Here is a 21962-nt window from a genome sequence, read left to right as displayed (position 1 = left end):
AACGGTCAGAAATCCCTCGCGTCCTCCCAGGGCAAGCTCGGCGGCAGCTCGGCAAAACAACGGGCAGCAGTGCGGGCAGGAGGGTGCAGGCAGCGTCCTCCCGGCGGCTGCCGGACCCCGCGTTATCCCCCCCTGCGAGTCGCTGGGAAAGGGAGCTCGCAAAGGGGGAAAAAATAAAAATCCCTCAAAAAAAAAAAAGGAATTTAAGCAAATAAATAAAAAGCTGAGTGGGGAAAAAAAAATAAAGCCTGTACATTTCAACGTCTGCTTTTTTTTTTTTTTTTAATGCAGAGGCAGTCGCGGAGCTGCCCGGGGATGGAGTGGGTCGAGAAGGGGAAAAAATACAAGGAGGGAGCAGCCCCTGGATGGAAGTTTTGTTTGCAGGTTTAAAAAATAATAATTACCAAGGAAAAAAAAAAAAAACACAAAAAAACACCAAAACCCGCACTGCCGGCAGCGGTGCCCGGGGGAGGCAGGGACCGCGGCTGGGCTCGGGCTGCACCGCCCGCCCTTCCCGAGCGCCGGCGCGGAGGGAAATTACCAAAACTGCGCCGTTTTGCCCCTTTCTCCAGCCCGAGGGTGTTTTTTTGCCCGGCCGTGAAGCACCCGGCGGGCCAGCGCAGCCCCGTCCCCTCCGCACCCCGATCTGCTTCTCTCCCAGCTTTCCCGAAAATCGGCTTTATTCCTCGGATTTATTCCACAAAACACTCGCAGCCGCCTCGGCGGGGATTTTCCTCGGTGCCAACAAAACCGTGCGCTGGGCGGGGGGGGGAATATTTTTATCGGTTAGGAGCGATTTTTGTCCCCGTTCCCTTTTTTTTTTTTTCCCATTCCCTTTTTTTTTTCCCGCATTCCCCTATTTTTTTTCCCCATTCCCCTATTTTTTTTCCAAACCAAAGCCAGGCGAAGCAAAAAAACCCTAAGGGAAAACATGCGAAAAAGCTGCAAGCGTACATCTCTATATTATGATTATTATTATATTTTTCTGCCCTTAAAGCCCGCCGGCTGCCGGCCCCGGGGGTCCGCAGCACCGGCCGCTGCCCGCAGAGGAGGGAAGATAGGGGGTCTGCCGGTGGAAGGTGGGGGGGGGGATCCGCGGAGCCTTACCCGGGTGGGAGTGGAGGCTGATGCCCGATGCGAGGAACTTGCCGGGCTGGAGGGCGGCGGGGAGCCCGGCGGCCATGGGACCGGCGGCGGGGGCCAGGCGGCCGGTGGCTCCCAGGCGGTGGCTCTCCATGGCCAGCCCGGAGAGCAGCGGAGGGGGACCGTGTACCGAGCGGGGGGGCCCGAAATCTCGGCCATCCATCATCCACTCGCCGGCTTCAAGGAGTCTCCCGGATCGCTGTCGGTGCCCCGCCACCGCCTTCCCCCCCCCCCGCCCCCCCACCCCCCCTCCTCCTCCTCCTCCTCCTCCCCCAAAAAATCAGATGGTTTTCAAAAATAAGGCGTCCAAGCGTCCCATGGCGCGGTGCAGGGAGCCAGCCCCGGCGCGGCGGTCTCGGCGCTGCCTGCAAGAGAGAAGGGGGGTGCGGTGAGCCAACCTGCCCCGACCCCCGATCCCAGCCACCCCCAATAAATACCCCCCAAAAACCCACCCTCACCTTCCCGACCTGGGGGGGAGGGGGGAGTGGAGAGGGAATAATAATCCAAGGAAAACTTGTGGCAAAGGGCGGGAAAAAAAAAAACAACCTTAAGTATTTAATTTTTTCAAAAAAAGTATTAAATTTGTCACCCCCAAAGCCGGGGAGCGCCCCGCCGCAGCGCCCGCAGCCCGGCTCCGGCGGGACCGACCCGGCGGGGAATCGGCATGGCATTTCTCTCCGCGGAGGGGAAGAAAACAAACACAAAAAAAAAACCAAAACAAACCCCAAAACAACAAAAAAATTCCTTTTTTTTTTGTTTTGTTTTTGTTTTTTTCCGTGGGGCTGCTTTAGCCCGCCGAAAGCCGCCCCGGGCAGCGGGAGGCAGCTCCCGCCGGGGAAGGGGCTCCGGCGGCGGCATCGCTTCCCCAGCTCCGTTTCTCGCTTCTTTTCCCCCATTCCCAAAGCTCCAAACCGCCGCTTGGGTGGGTTTTGGTTTTTTTTTTTTCCCCCCCTCTCGTTTTTCCCAGCGCCGCTCCCGCTCGGGAAAACAAAACACGTATTATTATTTCCCGACAGAGTGAAAAATATATATATATATATTAAAAAATATATATATTTGTACTTGCAGCCTGATGAAACGATCCCCCCGCCCGTCGGGTTTTGCACCGGGATACCGAGAAATAATAAACACTGCGGGGAATAAAGTGGGTTCTTCTCTCCCCCCCCCCCTTCCCCAGCGCTCCCGGAGCCCCGGGAGCCGCCGCTCCGCTCCGCCCCGGCTCCGCCGCCCTTCCCGGCTCCTCGCCGGCCGCTGCCAGCGCGGGGGAGGGGGGGGGTGCCGGGCCAAGAAATGATTAACAAAAAAAAAAAAGAAGAAAAAAAAAAAAAGGGAGGAAAAATGCAAAATAATAAGAAAAATCCCACCGCCTTGTTTTTGGTTGTTGGTTGGGTTTTTTTTTTTTATTTGGGTGGAATTAAAAAATTAAATTAAATCCTGCCTGCGTGGCTGAGCGGGGCGAGTCTCACCCCGGGGCTGCGGGAGCGGCCGGATCCCGGCTTGTAACTACTAAAACGAAGGGGGAAAAAAATTTTTAAAAGGCTAAAAAGGGGCAAAAAGCAGGGCGGGATGGGGGGGGGGCGGGGGTGGGGGAAGACGGGGACGGGACAGGGGACGCCCCCGCTCCGCTCCGGGGGAGGGAACCGGGTCCTACCTCGGCGCGGTCAGGCCGCCTGGTCGCGGGGCATGGCGGCGGTGCGGGGCTGGGGCGGGGGGGTGCCGGCTCGCCGCCCTGCCCGCCGCCCGGCTCCGCTCCGTTCCGCTCCTCAGGGCTAACGCGGGAGCGACGCGGTGGCCGCGCCATGGAGCGGCGGGGCCCCGCCGAGCTGCTGCATCGCCTCCACACACCCCCCCCCACACACACACACACACCCCCCCCGCTCCTGGCCGGCCCCGCGCGCGGCTCAGCGGCGCTTAAAAAAAAAGGAGGTTAAAAAAAAAAAAAATTAAAAAAAATTAAAAAAAAAAAAAGAGAGCGCGAGCGCGGGGCGGGAGGGAGGGGAAAGAAGAAGAAAAAAAAAAAAAAAAAAGGCGGGGGGTGGAAAACGGCGGCGCCGGGGCCATGAAACACGCATTGTTCTCGGCGCGACCGGGGCGGGCCCGCCGCCCGTTCGCGCCCGTCCCATTGGTCGGCCGGCCTGCCACTCATCGCCGGGTAAACAGGCGGCAGTTTCCAGGCTCCCCGCTGCCCCCCCCCGCCCCTCACGGTGAGGCGCTCCCCGCCGCCGTTTCCAGGCCCCCCCCCCCTCCTCTCCTCACTCTCCCGCTCGGGGCTGGCGGCGGTTGGCGGGGGAAGCAGCCTCGGGTCCCCGTTCTGGCCCCCGCACCCCGCTCTGGGGAAGCTGCCGGGGAGGTGGGGGTCCCGCCCCACGACCCCCCTACCCTTTATTATCTGTGGGGTTTAAATCGTTCCCCCCCCCCCCCTCCGCCAAGCCTCGGCTGAGGGACGTGAGGGCCGCCGCCCCCCCCCCGGGAAGGTCTGAGGGGGAAGTGCCGCCCGGGCCCTCTCCCACGGCCCCGCCGCGGACAAAGCGGCCTTTGAGGGAGAGCGGGAGAGGCTGGGGGGGGGGGGGGAGAGGGTCTCCTTCCCTCCCTGCGGGCCCCGCCCCCCCCCAAAAATTTAAAAATAGGGTGAAAAGGAAGGCCGGGGGAGGAGACACCCCCCGCCTCCCTCCGATTTCACCAAAACTCCGTTTTTTTCCAGCTGGGTTTAGCGCGAGAAACGGGCGGGAGAAGCGGCGCTGCCCGCGGGGGGGGGACCGTCCCCGTCGTCGTCCCCCCCCGCTCCGCTGCCCGCCCGGGTTTTGGTTCTTCCCCGCCGTCCAGCCCAACTTTTACTTTTCTTTTTTTTTTTATTTTTTTTTATTTTTCCCTTCTCCGCCCAGCCCTGTGCAACACCGAGCGCCCCCCCCCGGGGGGGGGTAGCGGACACCCCATCGGTGCCAATGGCCCCCCCCCCATACAGCCCGATCTACCGTCCCGCTTCTTTAATTAACACTTTTTTAAAATCGGGTTTTATAACGAAAAAGGGGGGGAGGGGCAAATCTAATTTAATCCCGGTGTATATTAAAATAATAATAATAACAATAATAATAATAAAGCCGCCCCCCCGCACGCCCGGGCAGGAGAGTTTCGAGGCGCCCGCCGGGGCAGTGGCCAGAAAACGGGAGAAATGGCCCCAAAAGCGGAGGCGGGAGAGGAGCGGGCCCCCCCCGGACTCCCCCCTTCCCCGCCGCGACACCCACCACCCCCCCCCGGCACTTTCCTGCTTATTTTTAATCGTTTGAAGAAAAGCGGAGCCGCGTTCCTCGAAAAGCTCTCACGCTCCGAAAGGCGCTGGGTTTAACGCGAGAGAGAAAAAAAAAATAAAAATACATGTTTTTATTTATATCTAAGAGCAAAACCCGGCTGCGTCAGAGGCGAGGGCTCAAACCCCGATGCTGCCAGGGGGAGGGCTTTTTTTTTTTTTTTTCCTTTAGTAAACCAAAAAGGGGGGAATTGGGGAGTGGGGGAGAGAGATATTAATGGCTTGATCGCTTTTATGTGGCTTTAAAAGCATATTTTATAAATGTTTAATGCCTTCACGCCCGGACCTCCCCGCCGCTGTCCCCGGGACGGGGGGTTGGCATGCCATAAATCAGGAAAATGCTAATAAAAACCCCGGCCCGGGCGTGGCGGGGGGGGGGGGGCCGTGTCGTCCCCCCCCTTTCCCCCCGCGGCTCCGGCCCTTCCTCCTCTCCTCCTCCTCCTCCCCCCCCGGCCGGGAGCCATCTTGTAGCAGCAGCTCCGGGCTGGGGCAAAGCTGCTGCAAAGCACCGAGCGGCCTCCCCCCCCCCCAAAAAACCGCCCCCCCTTAAATCTAGATATACACATTTTTATCATCATTATTATTATTATTATTTTTCCCTCCGAGGCGCGGTGGTGGTTCTGCCCTGGGGGGGCGGGCACCATTTTCCCATCATTTTCCACATTAACGCCTCTCCCCCTCTTTTCTCCCGGTTATTTTCCCGAATAGCCGACCCCCCCCAGCTGCAGCTGCCCCCCCCCCTTCGGGGGGGGGGGGCGCCGGGCTGGGGCCGCGAAGGTCCCGGGGAAATTAGGGGGTGGCGGCCGCTCTCAACATTTTCCCCGCAAAGCTTTACCGCAAACCCCGCTGTCTCTAAAAATACCCATTTTTATTAAAAAATTACTGGGGGGGGGGCCGCCAGCAGCCCCTTGCTCAGCACCGCGTTGCCCCCCCCCGTGCCGGTGCCCCGGGCTCCCGGCAGGTTCCCACGGTGCCGCCCGCCCCCGGGCCGCCCCCCGCCCCGGGGAGGGGGCACCCCCGCCCCCCCCTGCGCGCCCGCGTCCTCGCCCTCACACCTCTCCCCTTACGTTCTTTTCCCTTCTTTTTCTTTTTTTGTCCCTTTTTCTCCCATTTTTCCTTTTTTTTCCCTTTTTTTCTTTTTTCCCTTCTTTTTTCCCTTCTTTTTTCCCTTTTTTTTTTTCCCCTCTCCCCCCGCGCCCCCGGTCGAATACGAAATTGTCTCCAGGCGTTGGAGCGGGCAGGAGCTCACAGCCCACCCCCCCACGCACCCCCCCCCAATCCCGGGATACAGGTAGGACTGGAAGGTGGGGGGGGTGGGCTGGGATTTGGGGGGAGACCTGTCTGGAGACGTGGGAGGCAAAGCAAACAGATGCCCCCCCCCATCCCTAATGCATCTTCCCCCGTTTTGGGGAGCTGCCAAGGTTTGGGGGGCTGCCAAGGTTTTTTGGGGGGGGGACACACGACGACTCACCCGTTCATTGCAAACCCAGCGCTCAACTTTGCACCGGCGGGCTGGGAGCAGGCCCCGCTGGAACCCCATCCCATCCCCAGCCATCTGCTGGGACCCCCCCCACATCCCCCCCCAATAACTCCCCCCCCAGCGATCTCCGTTTTTAACGTGCTTACTACACGTTTTCAGGCTGGTTTTGGAGCTATATTTAAAGCGTGCAGTCAGTGGCTGGATTTAGAAACCCAGGCATAAATCACATTAAAACACGGACGGGGACGATCCCAACGCGTCGGCAAAGCTTTGCCCTGATTTCATTGCCCCCCCTCCCAATCTTAAAAGCAGAACCGAGACCGACAGCGGGGTCCCGTCCCCCCCAAATAAAACCAGAGGTGGGTATTTGAAGGCAAGGGGGTCCCTGCTGGGATTTATTCCGATGAATCCTGGGGGACTTATTCATCGATGGGGGGGGTTGGTTAATTCAAAAGCCCGGGGTCGCCGTCCCCCCCCCCCGCCCCCTTGCCTGCAAGGAAAGAGCTGCCGTCCATGGGGAGGGGGCTGCGGGTTGGGGGGTCCCCATGGGGAGATCCCTGGGAAAACAGCTTGGGAACCCAGCAAAGAATTCCTGATTAATGATCAGAACAGCTCGGGATTTCGTTTTTCTCCATAAATCCTGGCTGATTATAAACCCTGCGCTCAGCCTGGCTGTGGGCTTTGCATGGGACAGGGGGGGTACCCAAGAAATCCACCCCCCCGTCCCCCCCAGGGGCCATACCCAATGCCCAGCCGCAGCTGAAGGCTGCAGCATCCTTGTACCATCCCGGCCCCGCTGACCCACCGCCCCGCCGGCGTGGGACAAGGACTTGGGGGGGTGACACACAGGGACACGGGTGGTGCCCCCCACCGCCCCCCCCCACCGCCCCATTCACAGCAGTTCCGATCCCGCAGCTCCAGGGTTTGGAAAGCCAAACGTCTCCCAAACCGCAGTCTGGTTTTCAAGTCCAAATAAAGCCTGCTGGATTTTTTTCCCTGCCCGGCACAGGACGGCGGGTGCATATGCACAAATCCTCCCTGCTTTCCCGCTCTGCCACCTGTGCGCTTGCTTGTCCCCCCCCAAACCCCGAGCTGGGACCCCCCCCATGTCAGGATCTGCCCCATGCTGGGTGCCCCGTGCTTCTCACACCCTCCACGAAGCCCCTAGTACTGGGCTTTTGTCACAGCTAGACTGCATCTTTGATAGATTGGGGTGGTTTATTTTCTTTTTTTTTTTTTCCCTTTTACCCAATAATAAGCTTTTTTCATCCAAGACCAGGAAAAAATAGGCAGGGAGGAGGGCTGACATGCACAACCCATAGAGAGCTTTGAGAGGAGCACGAATCCCAAAGCTGTAATTACTGCCTGCGTTTTTCGGCTACGGACCGGCCGCTAAATTGGTTGTAAGGCGCGGAAACGGCAGTTACACCTTTCAGCGGAAAAAATGTGGTTTAGCAGAGAAACGTGCATGGGAAACCTCCCCAAATCTGCAATCCCTATATAACAACCCAGTATTACAGATTCTGCATTTGTGAGTTTAAAACAATCCCACGTCCAGGTGAACAGGAATACTGAGCTCCGAATGACAAGATCTTCTACATCAACAGAGTGAAATAGGGATTTTTCCCTTGATCTGTCAGTTAAATCAAAAATACCCTCCTGGATGCAGGACACGAGCGAGCGAGAGGCAGTAGCATGTGCTATTTTGAGGTTTGATATAAAATAGATACCCTTGGCTTCAGCATTTCTCCGTAGCCCGGCCCACAGGAGCTGCAGGTACTTTCGTATGCATACAAAACATTTTAAAATGGAAAATATTCACAGCTGCTCTTGCCGTTTTGACAGGGGGAAAGGAATCGCGGGGCATGTTAAGGAGATATTAAAAGCTGTGGTTTGAAGCTCCTAAAGCATTTACTCAGCGGGAGATCCAGAGAAAGAAGTTTAGAAGTTAACTGCATACTTGTGTGCCTTTGCTCTGTCCTTCTTAAAATTCACCTCTCCTATCTGCTTCTAATTTAAACAAGCAGAGCCCTCCAGGAACTGGAAAATCCAGATTTGCAGCATCTCCCAGGGAAAGACGTTTTGCTACGTGCCCCCCCAGCACGAGGGTCCTGCTGAAGGTTAAACTCGCAAGTGCCTCTGCTTTTGCACCAAGTTAATCTCCCCCCCCCCCAAAAAATAAAAGACCAGGGAAATGCCAGTGAAAACTGCCTCGATGTTGCCGGCTGGGCCCTGGCTTGGTCCTGTCCCTCTTCCAGAGCCAGGCAGGGATTTCACCACCGCTGCCGGCATTAAATGCTCGACCCCGCTCCGTGCCCTGGCCTGCTTCGTCTTCCCTGCCTGAAAACAAGGTAAACCCATCCACCTCCCCGGGGTACGTTATAGTGGCTTAAAATTAACACTCACAAACGTATTTTCAAATCCCTTCATGAAAGGCACCAGAAGCTCTAGGTATTATTAGAATAGATCTTTCGCCTTTTAACAGCTGTTAATTGCCATTAAAACCAAACATCCACAGCTTTATTGGAACAGCATCTGAATTTCCATGTCGCACGCCGTGCGTTGCAGAGCCTGCGTGTGTGCTTGGTCTTGCTTTCTTGCACGTGCCAGCCTGCCACGACGAGGTGCGCTCGCTAAATCCTACCTCGGTGGTAGTTATCTTGCATACTGGGACCCATTTTTGGGTCCCCTGCTGCCAGGCTTTTTCCTTCTCCCTCCCCACCATGCTGCAAGTCGTTGCACCAGACGTGTTGTCATTGCAAGAAGCTCAACCCCCCCCCCGAGACTTGCTAGCAGAAAAAAAGACGGGATGCAAAACCTGTTCCCAAAAATACCCCGAAGAAGCAAGCAGGAACCTGCCCGCGAGGAAATGGGTCCCTAAGGCTGAATCCGGCCTGCAGCTGCCAGCAAAAGCACGTGCTGGGTGTCACAGGGATGGGAATAGCCCGCTGTGACGAACGTGGAGTAAATCAAAGTCATTAACAGGCAGGGCTGGGAGGGAAGGCTGCCAGTCCTGCCCTCCCTGCAGCCACCGTGCCGGAGGCTCCTTTCCCCGCTCCCTTTGGGGTCCATCAAGCCGGCCCCATCCGCAGCATCCCTCCATCACCTCGTGGCCCAGGATCCGCCACCGCCATACGGAGAAACCGAGCGCCGGGCAGGGAAGAAACCCTTGGGAAACCCGTGCAGCAGGAGTTTTCCCCGTGTCCACGAAGGCGCTGGCTCCTCGCATCCCTCTTGGGTATTTTATACGTCCATCCAACGATCACACCCGCCTGGCAGTCCCCTGCCACAGCCTACGCCGGGTACCAAACTGCTGATGCTAAACACGTGAGATGGGTTCAGCGGTGCAAGAGGGGAAGAAATACCTGTGGTTCCAAGCCCTCGAGCATCTTATTAGACCCCAGTGTTTCCTCTCACCCCAAACACCAACCCAAGGAGGGGGGGTGTCCATGGCTGGCTCCCAGGGCTATCCCCTCGCTTTTCCCATCACCCCAGTCCTCTGCACGGCCCCAAGTGAAGCCAAGGGGGAAGGAGCGGTTGGACGAGACGAGCCCTTTCTGCTCCACAAAGCTCGTCAGCCGGCAGCACTGGGCTTATAATTACTATTTCCTTAAAGACGAGCCGAGCAGCTATAGACAAAAAAAGTCCCCTCTTGTCGGAGCTGGAATTTGATGTCCTAACGACTGTTTTTGTACCGTGCCTGTTAGAGGAAAGAGCTCGGCAGGAGGGGGAAAGAGAGATTTAATTATAGAGCTGCATTGTGATTTTGCACACATAGCTGGCTGTTGTAATCAGGTTACAAGTGTATCTGATTTTCTTCCCTCCCCTCCCTCTTCCTCCTCTTTCTCTTTCTTTTCTTTTTTTTTTTCCTCCCCCTTTTTCCTTTCGGTGGTCCAAATTAGTTGCTTATGTTTGGGTGTTGCAGAGACGAGCTGTTATTTGGCTTCGCTGAAGATCTTGATCAAGGGAACAGTGTTTCCAAAGAGGCTCAGCAGCTCTTTGCCAGAGAAAAACGACGGTTCCCAGCTCCGGCAGAAACCCGCCGGGCTGTGCCGGGCACTCGCATCCCACCATCCCAGGGTTCCCCTCCCACTGCCACAATAAGGGGACACACACATATACATCTGTCGTCCGCCCCCCACCCCGTGCTCCCCATCAAATTCCTGCACATCCAGAATTCCCTCAATAAATAAGAGGCTTTTGAAGAAGAGGAGGAGCCCTATTTACCTCTATTGGGGTAAGAGGAGGAAAGAGAGGAGAAAAGAGCATTTTTAAAAGCAACTTTATATTTTTCTATCCAAGGCAAGTGATGCCGCACTTGGATTGGGGACTGTTGTTGGGTTCATTTAGGAACCCATTGTTGTCCATGTGAATTCTTTTTTACATTTCAAATAACAGGATTATTTCCCCAGGGGGTAATATCCTGTAATTTGAACACAATAATGGGAATAAATTACTTACTTAGAACTAATAACGACAGGCTGATTCCAATATATATAGGAACTGTAACAGCTTTGGTTAGTTAAAGTGTAATTGTGTCGACGGATGACATTTTCTTTCAAAGGAATCTGAATGACTTTTAATTAAATTTGCTGGGGGTGGGGAAGAGAGGGAGAGACACGCTGGGAGATCTCAGCTGCCAGGGCTGCCGGCGGGTCCCAGCCGTGGTGCCCCAAGCCGAGCATCGCCCCACGGTTGCAGAGTTTCCAGACCATAACAGGGGAGAAGGAAACCGTCACCGAGCCCCATGGCCAAAGGCAGGTTTGCAAGGTTTGCAGGACAAGGAGAAGGGACAGCTTCCCCCCCACCCCAGTTTGCCCACTTTAGCATTCCCAGGGGGCCAGATTGCCACCATCCAGACGGGACCGCGCTGCCCCAGCCGCCGCTGGGCCATCCCCGGCCTCGAGCACGGATGCTGCGTTTCAGCCATCGCCATCGAGATGCAGGGATGCTGCGGCGAGAGCCCATCGGGCTCCCGGGGCACTCGGCCTGTCCCCTGTCCCACCTTGCCAGAGCATCACCTCTGCTGCTGCTCCAGGTGGACAGCGAGGGATGGAGGGGAGACAGAGGGGATGGAGGGATGGAGGAGATGGAAGGATGGACCCCAGCTCGTTTCCCGAGCTCTGGCCAAGGCCAGGCAGAGGGCAGGGCGATGCCCGTATCCCACCCTGCGCACCACTACGTTGCCTCTACCTGCATGGGGGAACGGAGGAGTCGACGGAGGGCAGGAGGCACCAACAGCCCGGCAAGGCGGCTCTGCTGCCCGTATTGCCGATATTACCGATATTGCCACCTCGGCCTCGGGGGCTGCCCCATGGGGGTTCCCCAGGGAGGGCAGCTCTGCCCGAGGGGGACCTGCACCAGCAGCCGTGCATCCCGGCTGCATCCCTCACCCCAAAACTCCCCTGCAAGCTCCAGGCTTTGCACCTCTCCCCACCACTGTCTTCAATGCCAACCGCTCCTCGGGTTTATTTTTGAGTCAGAAGCACGCGAGGTTCCCTTTGGAGGCAAAAGAAAAAAAGCATCTTTCAGCCGCGGCATGCAGAAAGCCAAGTTCCTGCCCCGAAATATCTCCGAGAGGAGCGGCGTGCTGCTGCCAGTGGCTCCGGCCTCCTCCAGGACTCATTTTCCTCTGTTTATCTTGAAAATATTTCTGCGCTGAGGTCCCACCCCGCACGGCGGAGCCCTGCGAGGCCGCCTTCAGCCTGACACACGGCCTCTTGTTTATCCAGAGTGAGTTTTACAAATAGCTTATTAAGCCCAGAGGTCTGTTTGCTGGAGGAGAACCTTGCGGAGCAGCCCCCACAGCCCCCACTGAGGCTCCTGCCAGCCAGCCCCAACCCCCACCGACCCCTCTGACATGCATCGAGTGGCTCAGGCCTCTGCAGTTGCAGATATCGGTGTCTGACAGGTTTTGGAATCGCTCACTATTTAAAAAAATAAGAAGTGTGCTGGTGATGGCGCTCCCACCACCCTCATCCTCTCCGGGCTCCCAGGGCCGATGTCCTGGCTGGGATTTCGGCACAGCACGGGGATGCTGTGGCACTGCCAGCTCCGGTTCATGTGTTCCCGCAGTGGCAGCTGCCACGTAACTTTTGCTTTTTGCAAGACCCCACGGCAAAGGCTGCTGGTTTGGGGGTTTTGCAGAGGTTTGGGTTGCAGGGAATATGCGTTTCAGGGATTGCTGGATTGGTCGTGCTTTAGGCGTTGATGAAAACATGCCTGAACCCATGAGAGATGAGGACAGTCAGATGCTGCATACGGTGGTCCTGGCAGGAGCCTAGTGGGACCGTGCCTCAGTTTCCCTGCCTGCGCCTCTGCTGCCCACCCAGCCCCGGGGATGGAGCTGGGGTGGAGGGTTTCAGCCCACAGCAAACAGCGTCAGGGATGTCCCACAGGGCTCGAGCCCGACCACGGGCACCCCTGTGCCCACAGGGTCCGGCAAACCCGTGCCCGAGCACCTCTGTCCCTGCTGCCACCGCTGCCCTTGGCAGGCGGGACAGGAGCCGACAGGGCTCGGCACCGACCTGGGGCGCCCACCCCGAGCATCCCCTTCCCGAGACCCCCTAAAGCATCGCTCCCGGAGCACGCACCCGTGCAAAACCCCGTAACACAGAAACGTTCATAACCTGGCTGATGAGATTAAATTACCTGCCCCTGGAAGAATAAAGGAGGCATTCAGCCGTTTTTTTAATGTCTTTTCCCCTGCCAAGGCCAGACACCACGGTGACGGTCGCTCACAGAGGCAGAGAAACATGAGCCCTCACCTCTCCCTCCGAGGGTGACCCCAATCCGCCCCGCATCCCCCCCTTCTCCGACCCTTTAACACCCAGGAGAGCACATGCTTCTCTCGCCCATCACAAGCTCCCTTATCTTTTAATAAAACCTTTAAGAGCAGAAGTCAGGCAACGCCGGCACAAAGGCAGCTAAACCTCCTCGCGGGACATTAATCATTTTCTTTGACACGTTTTGCTAATTAGCCAAAGCATTTGCCTCGGCAGGGGAGAAATTGGGGCCTGGGAAGAAAAAAAAAGTAAGAAGAAGGGGGAGAGGTGGAAAGGGAGGAAGAAATGGGGGAAGAAGGAGCTGACGTCGCTCCTGTGCCATCCGGCATCCCTGGGCATCACCTCGCTGGGAGAAAACCCGGCTTCAGCCCCGTCCCAAGGTTATCAGGACATGGTGATCTGCGATACACGTTTTACCTTCCCCGTCCCAAGCCTTATTACCCCCGTTATTGCACATTGCACCAGTGGTGGGTTATTTGAAACATGCTGTTTGGAGGTTTAACTCACTGCTTTATCTTTTACATGGCTGTTAATCCTTGGGACACATGTTTCCTATCAGCTGTTGATATTTAACATACAATAAGTGTCTTATTAAATCGCAGTGACTGGCTCCACGCAGACTGCTCCCCCCCAAACCCACTCTGGGGGCACCCCGAAGGCAGACGGGGCACCCCGAGTTGGGCATCGCTTTTGGGTGCACAACGTGTTATACCTGATGGGGAGAGAAATATAGTGGGGTGAAGGCTCCTCTGCAGCAGGAATTCAGACTTTAAACTGGGTCTCTGAGCCCCTGAGCAGCCACCACCCCCGCACATGGGGAGAATCCCTTGCAATTTTTAAAAATGTATTATTTTTAAGGGTTTTCTGGCAATGCTGTGGTGGCTGGTGATCACAGGGATGAGCCCATCCCAGGCAGGACCAGCCACTGTCCCAGCGTGACTTCTTTTTCCAAGAGTCTGACCCAGTTTTCATAGGACCTGATGGTTTTGGGGGGATAGGGACCATAGAGAGAGCAACCCACAGTGAAATCGTTCTAATCCACTGCATTGAAAAAAAAAATCCCAAGGAGAAACCATCGCCTGCTCACGCCTCCCTCCAGCCCAGCACGGCAAAATATTGGCTCCTGTCCCATCACTTAACATCAGCTCTCCATCTGAACCCCCTCCGGAAGAGCAGGGCAGAAAACCGCACGGCACATTCCCCTTTTCTCCACAAAAACAAGTGTAAGGACAACTAAATTGGGTGATAGGTGTCCCCCCCCCACTGGAAGGGTACCCACCTGTGGGTGTCCCCTGCCCATGGCAGCTCAGCCATCCCCGTCGACGGGTACAAGGGAGCGAGAGCAACATCCCGGAGCCAAGTCAGTCCTTTGGGTAGCATTAAAAAATAAATCACAGCTCTTTGCTCCTCTTCAGCACGAGCTTCTCATTGCTGCGGGATGACACACACCGTCCCCTCCAAAACAAGGCGCTTTATTATTATTCTGTTTCTAATTTGGGGGTTGGAAATAATTTTCCATCCCAGCTTCCAAACTAAACTCCCCCCCACCCCCCCCCAAAAAAATACTAATCTGCTTTCCAGAGAGCAGCGGCAGGGTCGGTGCTCTGTGAGAAAAGGGTGAAGATGTGGTAAGTCAGGCGGGAAAGCTCGCGGCGGCGAGCACTGAGGAGCATCCCTCTCCACTCCTGTTTCCAAGAAAAAACATTTACAAAAGCCAATTCAGTTAAATATAGAGCTGCCCCGGGCTCCCTCTGCAACTGGCCGGGGCTGGGATGGGCTGGTCCCACTGGGAAGGGGCTGTGCTCCATCCCTGCCCTCCAAAGGATGGGGGGGAAAAAGAGGTGAAAGGCAAGTATTTGGGAAGCAGCGCAGTGCTGGAAACCTGAAGCGTAAATCAGCATCATTCACCATTTTGAGTGTTTTAACCCAATTCTACTGGCGGATCCTGCTTGCTCACTACAAGGCAGCAAGGTGCCGAGCCACGCAGCGAGGTCCCACTTCACCCCGTCCTGCCTGGCCTTGGGGACAGTGGGGACACCCAGAAAGTGCTGGGCTGAGTCCCCAGCCCCATCACCCCAGGTTGTGCCTCAAACCTTGCGGAGAGCCCTGGGGGGGTCCCGGTACAGCCGGCGGCACTGGCAGGCGTGCCGAAACCAGCACGCAAGGAACTGGCGCAGGGCGGTGGAAACCCTCCAAGCTTCCTCCGCTGTTGTATAAGAGCCACTCAAAAATAATAAACCCCCCAAAATTGAAACCTGGGAGCGCAACCGGGCTGCTTCCCAGGCAGCCGCCGGAGCGTGGTTTGCACAGCCAGCCCTGCACACATGTGGGGGGGGAAAAATGCCTTCAGGTGAGGCAAGCTCCGCAGGAAGGTCAGGATCCCAGATGTTTTCATACCAAAGATCTTTCAAAAAAAAAAAAAAAAAAGAGAGCGAGGCACGAAGGCAGAAACACCCATCATGCCGAGCGGTCGCTGCAAAACAAGTATTTTTCCGTGAGTCACCAGTGGAAAGACCAGATCAGGCGTCCCGCGGGTGGGCTCGGCCGGAGCCGGTTCCCCGTCCCCGCCACGGCCGGGAGGATGCTCGGCTGGGGGGATACTGCGTGTGCAGCCCCGTGCACCTTCGCTGCGCCGCTCTCGGCGCCGGCTCGGGATGCCTGACCCTGCTGGGGGGCTTTCCCGAGACTGCCAGTAAAATTGCTTTGGGATCATGCTGGGATGGATTCAATGGAAAGCCCCAAGCTTTGAGGACCTCCGGGCGCGGGGCCGCATCCTGGTGGTGTTTAGACATGGGGAGCGATGTTTAGCCTGTACCAGCGGTGCGGGATTTTCCCAATCCCCCTTTTCCCGGCCACCAACATTTCACCTGGAGATCCAATGTGTACCCTCACCGTGGCCTCAGGGCTGCTTCACTGCTCTGCCGCTGTCCCCCGCGCCTCCGGTGTCCCCCCAAACCCTCGGGGACTGAGGGAGGCAGTGGCAGGGGAAGAAATAAAAATAAATAAAGAAATGGGGAAGGAGCAACCCGAAACAAACAGGTTTGATTTATCGGTGGCGGGAAGGAGGCGAGCGCGTTGAAAGGCAGCGCAGGAAGTCCCGGGGATCGTAAATCCCGGCGGGAATGGATAAAGGCGATGTGCTTCCATGCACTGGGAAAGCGGGAGGTTACAGGGAGGGTGGGCGGGTAAAGTTTAGGGAATCTGGGGTGGGGTGGGGGGGTTTTTTTTGTTTGTTTATAAAAAGGTGGCGATGAAGGGGAGGCAACGCCGCAGCCCTGACCGCCCTCCCCGGGGCAGCACCCAGGGCAGGGTGCCGGCCGAAGCCCCGGAGGGGACGGGATCACATCCTTGGGAGGGCTGGAGCTCCGTCCCGTCATCGTCACCCGCAGAATAACAGCAATACTGGCTGTGTTGTGGGTACAGAAACGGCACGTACTTGTTGCTGGCCGGGTTTCCTGGCAGCCCCAGCCAGGATTTGGCTGTGCAGGAATTTGGAAGCTTCCTTAAATCCAGAAAGAAATGAGAAAAGGCTGAGAGCAACTTTCTGAGCAGAGTTCAGCTGCAAATCTCTGCTCGGCAGCAGCTCAGAGCGGGGCCGCGGCCGCCCTCTCCCGCTCTTCCCGACACATGGGGTTAGGGATGAGGTTGGAGACGCGGCTGCCGGGTACCGCGTCCTCCTCCATGGGGGGACATCGAGAAGGGCTCCCCAGCACCCCCAGACACCACCGCCTCCCTCCTCCCCCTCCCCAAAAAGCCTCCTCGGCCACGACGCACCTCAGCATCCAAACCCCCCCCCCCCGCCGAGACGGCCCCACCGATCGATAGCGCTGATATGAAACCCCATAAATCCACCTCACCTTCGCCCCGGGGCTGCCGGTGGCCGCTCTCGCCCCACGGATGTGCTGGCTCAGCTGCGGACCGACGTCAGGCTTCACCCTGACCTTGAGATTGACGGGGCGGCGATGGCATTGCTGGGAAGACCCATGGTCGGTGGCCGCGCTCGCTGCTTATTTGGCGAGTGTCGAGGAGGAAAGGGATGAAAAAGAGGCAGGAGGTGCCGAGCGCTCTAAAAACGAGGAGCAAAAACGCAAAGAAATTAAAAATCACCCCAGAGCCTCCTCCGGGTGCTCAGGAAGGCACTTCCCTACCTCCGGAGCTCTGCACGGGGAGCACCTCAGCCCCATACCCATCAGGAGTGCGGCTCTGGCTCTTCATGCCCCCAAATCCACTGCCAGGGACCTGCCTGCTGCATCCTGGCTCGTTGTATTTCTGGGAAATTCAGAGTTTCTTGGGAAAAACAGGCCCCGCGCCTGTGATGGGGGATTACCCATATCTGCTCAAAACCGCTCCCCACCCTGTGCAAGGATGCTCTCCGCAGCCGCAGCTCTCCCTGCAATAACCAAGATGCGTTTTTGGCCGTGCGGGGGAACAGCCACACCAGCTTCAAGCTGGAAATCGGTGTAAACCACCACCATTCCTAACCCGCTCCAGTTTCCCAGCCAAAGCTCGGCTTCCCCAGCGACATCCTCGGTGGAGAGGGTCAGGGTGGTGGATGGTACCCATCCCTGCAGCACCGGAGGAGGCTCCGGGATTTGGGTGACCCCTCGTCCTGGAGAGCCGAGGAAGAGCAGCAAAGCGCTTTCCACCATGGTGTATTTTTATCTCACTTAGGAGAACATTTTTAATTAATATTGCCATTACCCCGTGCACTTGCTTTATAAACAAGATCTCTCCTTGATGGTTTAAATGGCCTGAAATCATACACCTTAATTAAGGCGTCCATCGGGGTAAATAACTGGCCTCACCGTTCTGCCAGAGGAAGGGGAAGCCCAGGGCGAGGAGGAAGGTTTGCTGCAGGAATGAATATGCTCTGAATATATCCCAAAAAACACTGTCTTTTTGTTTCCCAGCTCTCTTCTCATTCAGGGATGGGGACCAACACAGGGCACCCCATGTCACGTCCCCTGCGAGTCCCTGTATTTGCCTTAAAGGGAATTTTCTGCCTTTTTGCCCCGGCTCAAGCACTATCCTTTCCTATAGCACCTGGGACACAACGAACATTACTCAACATCCCAGCTAGGTTTTAAATATTAATCCTTTAACTCCCAAACTGGAGCTTGCAGGGGAAAAATCAAGTTTGATGGGAATGGGATCCCAGTCACAACACTCCCTATTTTTCAGGCATCTCGGTCAGCAGCTCGAGCATCGTTTCAGGGAGCGAATGGCTTTTCCATATTGGGCTGTGGCTTGCGCTGCCTCTCCCCGCCAGAGAAGCCCTTGAGCATCGTGGAAGGGGCTCGGCTTCGCTTTGACGAAAAGCTGCTTTCTCGGCAAAACCTCAAAAAACAAGCTTTCTGTAAGAAAAATAGATGGTTTGGGATGACCGGGGGATGCTCGTCAGGGATTCAGGGCTGCCTTTGGCTCCCCGGTGCCCCCATCAGCCAGCGTAGCCCCCCCTAAAAAAAGCCATTTTTGCTAATTGTTAATAACCCACTGCAAAGAGGGGAGGGGAAAAAAAAAAATCCCTTCATGCCCTAACTTATGCACAGACAAGAAAATGTCGTTAAACTAAACCAAACAAACGAATCAAGAGGCAAAGAGAAAAATCACATTAGCCCGAATCATAAATCCCGGAGAGGGGTATTTACAGGCTGAATTGCCAAGTGCATTGAAACTGCAAAGAATCCGAAAAGCAGATAGCCATAAAGGCAGACAACGGCCCTGAAAAAATGCTTTGATTAGGATCTGGGCAGCATTCAACCCAGATGTTCATTTGTCAATGAAAGAGGGATGGGGGGGAGGTGAGAAAGGCTTTAAATTAATCTTTACAACTAGAAAGGAGCTTGTAATACACACCATATGGGGAGAAACGTCCTTCGAAGCCCCTCGCCTCCCCCCAGCCCAGCCTGTTTGGAGGCAGGCTGGGACCCTCCGGCCGGAGCGCGTCCTCCCTGGCTCCCATCGCTGTTTCATCCCCCCATTTTCTCCACGCACCAAACCCCCCATGAACCCAAACTGCTCTGCTCGGCCCCCTTCCACATGTGCTTTTTTTTACCGTGAACAAAACAAACTGCAATTCCTCCTAGAACACCAGCTCTCTTTTATTATTCCCCACCTCCCCAGACCCAGATACCTGCTCCCCCCCTCCCTCCAATATCCACATGTGGTTTCTTTTTAACCCTTCTGAGATGGCGACGGGGGGGGAGGGAGAGGAGGGACGAGGCTGTTTATTAAATGCCAACCATTCAAATTAATTCCCCTAATGGACTCGCCGACATCATGGTGTGCATTTAAATGAACGCTTTGTCATATTTCATAGCCAACCTGCAGCTCTCTGCAGAGCAAACCTGCTGGAAAGCCGGGCCAGGAACAGCAGCAATGACAGGAACAAACCTATGAAGAAATAAATAAGAATTAAATACAAATCCCAAATGTAACATGGGGGTGATGAGGGAGCCCAGGAAACCCTTGGAAATTTGCAGGCAGGGTGCAAGCGAGACCCTAGGCAGGGCAAAAAGAGCTGTGCAATGGCAATGGGAGCTTCTTGTCTGCATGGGAGGAGGAAAAAACCCGCTTGCTGGTAGGGCAAGAGGGACCAAAGACCCCTCACCTGGGGTAGAGACCCCTCACCCAGGTCAGCATGAAGCCACCGCTTCCCAGCTGGTGTCTGGGCTGTGTTTGCTCCACCAAAGCCGGGGGGAGCCCCACCACGGCGGGGACCAGCCCCAGCACCCCCCGCTCAGCCGCGGGGACCCGGGGAGAAGGCAGACCCCCATCCATCCTGCACTTCCAGCCAATGCATCCCCCCGGACCACCGATTTGGGGGGTGACAGCCAAGCTGCCCAGCCGGCGTCCCTCCTCACGGCACGGGCTGGGATGCTGAAACCCAACCCCTCCTCAGCAAGCTGTTACCACCGCAGAACCGACAGCCCCAGCTCCTGCCAGAGCATCCCTGCTGCTCTTGAGTAAACAGGCCTTCCCCCCCCCCATGTCCCCCAGGACAGCCACAGGTTACTCACCTTGGCTTCGGCTTCAAGAGCTCCCAGTCCTTTTATCAGCCTGATGGAAAGCCGGCGTGCATACACACACACGCTCGCTTGCTGCAAGCATGGGCTATGTCGTGCTCGCAACCTCTCCTCCCATCTTGTTCCCTCCTTCCCCCCTGTTAAGAGCTGCCGGGGAGGATTTCTTTCCACCTTTGAGGGTACTCCTCCTTTTCTCCATCCTGCCCCGCTCGGCTTCACCAGGGGCCAGAGGATGAGGAGGGGATGGGGAGAGGGGATGAGGGGGAAGCATTGCTGCTTCTTTCCCATTTGGCACACCAGCCCGAGGAGGGACTTTCGCATACCATGAGGGCCAAGGGAATGGGGGACCTCCGCGGTCCGGGATGGGGATGCTGGCAGCAGCCCCGGCCGCGGGTTTGGCACGGGCAGGAGAGCAGAGGGAGCAGCGAGCGCTGGCAGCCGGATCTCCCCTGTCCTTCTAGCCCTGCCGCGGGCTGAAGGTCACTGAAGACCGACGGGCCGAGAAAGCAAAAAGGATGAGAGCAGGCGCCGGTCCATGGGCTGGGCTCAGCAGGTGGGATGCTGGTGGATTTGGAGGAGCAGAGCAAATGTTCAATCAGATCCGGCTGATTTTGTCTGAGCCGTGGGCTATCAGCAGCCCAAGTAACATGGGTGTTAGGGGGAGGTAACGGCTCATGTTGGAGGGGACCATGGGAGCAGCAAAAGCATCCCAGCCAGAGACTGGGCTTAGACAGAAACAGGAGCTGGATGAGGAGAGGGCTGGTGCTGACCTTCCACACCAGGCAGGGTCCTGGGCCACAGCAGCGATTCGGGGACCCTCGGCCACACCTGGAGCGAGTGGCTGAGCCCTGGCGGGCGTTCAGACAAGGGCTCACTCTTGGTAACACTCGTATGTGGAGATTTCTTCTCTGACCTCTGTCCTTTTACCCTTGCACATCTCTGAGCATGGGCGCTTCGTGCTCCTGCTGCCACGGAGATGAAGTCCCTGCTCCCGGGGGTCCCGGTCCTCCCCCCTCAGCTCATCCCTGGACCACCAGGGCTGGGGGAGGGAGCGGAGACCACAGGCACAGGGCTCACTCTCCATCCCCAATCCGGAGAGCTGGGATAAGATGGAGCTGGCCAGAGCGAACCAGCCCAACGATGCACCCGGAGAGCAGAGGATGGAGGGGGGACACGGCTTCCCCACGCATCTGTCTGTCTGTCTCTCCATCCACTATCCCATCGGCACAGCAGCCCCCGCTACAAACACGGGCTGCAAAAACATTAATGATCGTCATCATAACAGCCCTTTCATTTTCTTTCGGTATGAAAATAAACCGGCACTGTTTGCAGAAGGTTCTCATTTAGGGAAACATCTGGAGTCAGCACTTCTCCCCTGAAGGGCAGCAAAGGGTTCAGAGGATACCAGCCCATGTGCCGGGGAGGAAGAGGAGGAGGAAGGAGACGATTCACCCCGTCCCCCAGGGAAGGGACACAGCATGTTCCTGTGCAGTGTCTGCTACCTGGCCTCAAGCGAGCAAGGCACTGTCCCTCCTGGGGCGAAGAGTGCAAATCCCCCCGGCACCCCGACCAGGAGAACAGCCCCTCCGGGTCCCAGAAGCCATGGGCACCAAGCAGGTCTTGGCGATGCCCGAGGTCCCCCCAGCGCCAAGGGGACACCCAGGTTTGGCCGCTGGGAAAGACCCTGGGGACAGGAGGAGCAGGGATGCTCCTGGTCCCCTGGGCTGTGGGTGAGTGGGGAAAAGGGCTTACAGAGGCGCAGCACATCTGGGGACACGGGCTGGTGTCACAGCCCAGCCAGGGGTCATCATCCCTTCTTCAAAGTCCTTCTGGACCTTCTTCCAGGTCCTCTAAGGGCCCCAGGGCAGGAGCATCCCCCCAGCCAGCAACACCTGGGGTGCAAGCGAAGCCCTTCCTGCCACCCCGGGGGGCTCGCAGGTGAGGAAGGGTCCTGTCTCGTCCCGTCCCATCCCACCCCATCCCTGGCAGGTCCCCAGAAGCCAGCAGGACACTTGGGGCCAGCATGGGGTGTGTGAGCAGGGCTGCACCCCAGCTGGCCCTTGTCCCCTAGGTGGGACGGTCCCCACAGGGACTGCAGTGACACCGGGATGCTGTGATGCCGGGATGCAGTGACACTGGGATGCAGTGATACCGGGATGGAGTGACACTGGGATGGAGTGACACTGGGATGCAGTGACGCCGGGATGCAGTGACACTGGGATGGA

The 21962-nt window shown here is 57.0% G+C and overlaps 1 protein-coding gene and 2 long non-coding RNA genes across 11 annotated transcripts in view; 1 reads left to right on the top strand and 2 right to left on the bottom strand.

The window, feature by feature from the left end:
- The window catches only part of TNRC18 (trinucleotide repeat containing 18), a 57254-nt gene extending 55884 nt beyond the window's left edge, over window positions 1–1370 (bottom strand). For all 9 annotated transcript variants that reach the window (XM_052772297.1, XM_052772303.1, XM_052772300.1 and 6 more), the window contains exon 1: window positions 1108–1370. In XM_052772297.1, the coding sequence (XP_052628257.1) occupies window positions 1108–1309 (202 nt within the window). In that variant the 5' untranslated portion in view covers window positions 1310–1370. The remainder of the gene's footprint in view (window positions 1–1107) is intronic.
- Window positions 1371–5668: 4298 nt separating this feature from the next.
- LOC128134914 (uncharacterized) lies at window positions 5669–10923 on the top strand. Its single transcript, XR_008232878.1, has 3 exons — window positions 5669–5738; window positions 6087–8278; window positions 8724–10923. It is a non-coding gene; the product is annotated as an uncharacterized LOC128134914 (long non-coding RNA).
- Window positions 10924–15533: 4610 nt separating this feature from the next.
- Window positions 15534–19791, bottom strand: LOC128134915 (uncharacterized). Its single transcript, XR_008232879.1, has 4 exons — window positions 19037–19791; window positions 16570–16778; window positions 16149–16214; window positions 15534–15677 (listed from the first exon to the last, which is right to left on the bottom strand). It is a non-coding gene; the product is annotated as an uncharacterized LOC128134915 (long non-coding RNA).
- Window positions 19792–21962: the final 2171 nt, after the last annotated feature.

This window comes from Harpia harpyja, chromosome 21, assembly GCF_026419915.1.
Source record: "Harpia harpyja isolate bHarHar1 chromosome 21, bHarHar1 primary haplotype, whole genome shotgun sequence".
NCBI classification, from domain to species: Eukaryota; Metazoa; Chordata; class Aves; order Accipitriformes; family Accipitridae; genus Harpia; species Harpia harpyja.
The sequence above is the reverse complement of the archived record's forward strand: the minus strand, read 5'-3'. Positions and strand labels throughout refer to the sequence as shown.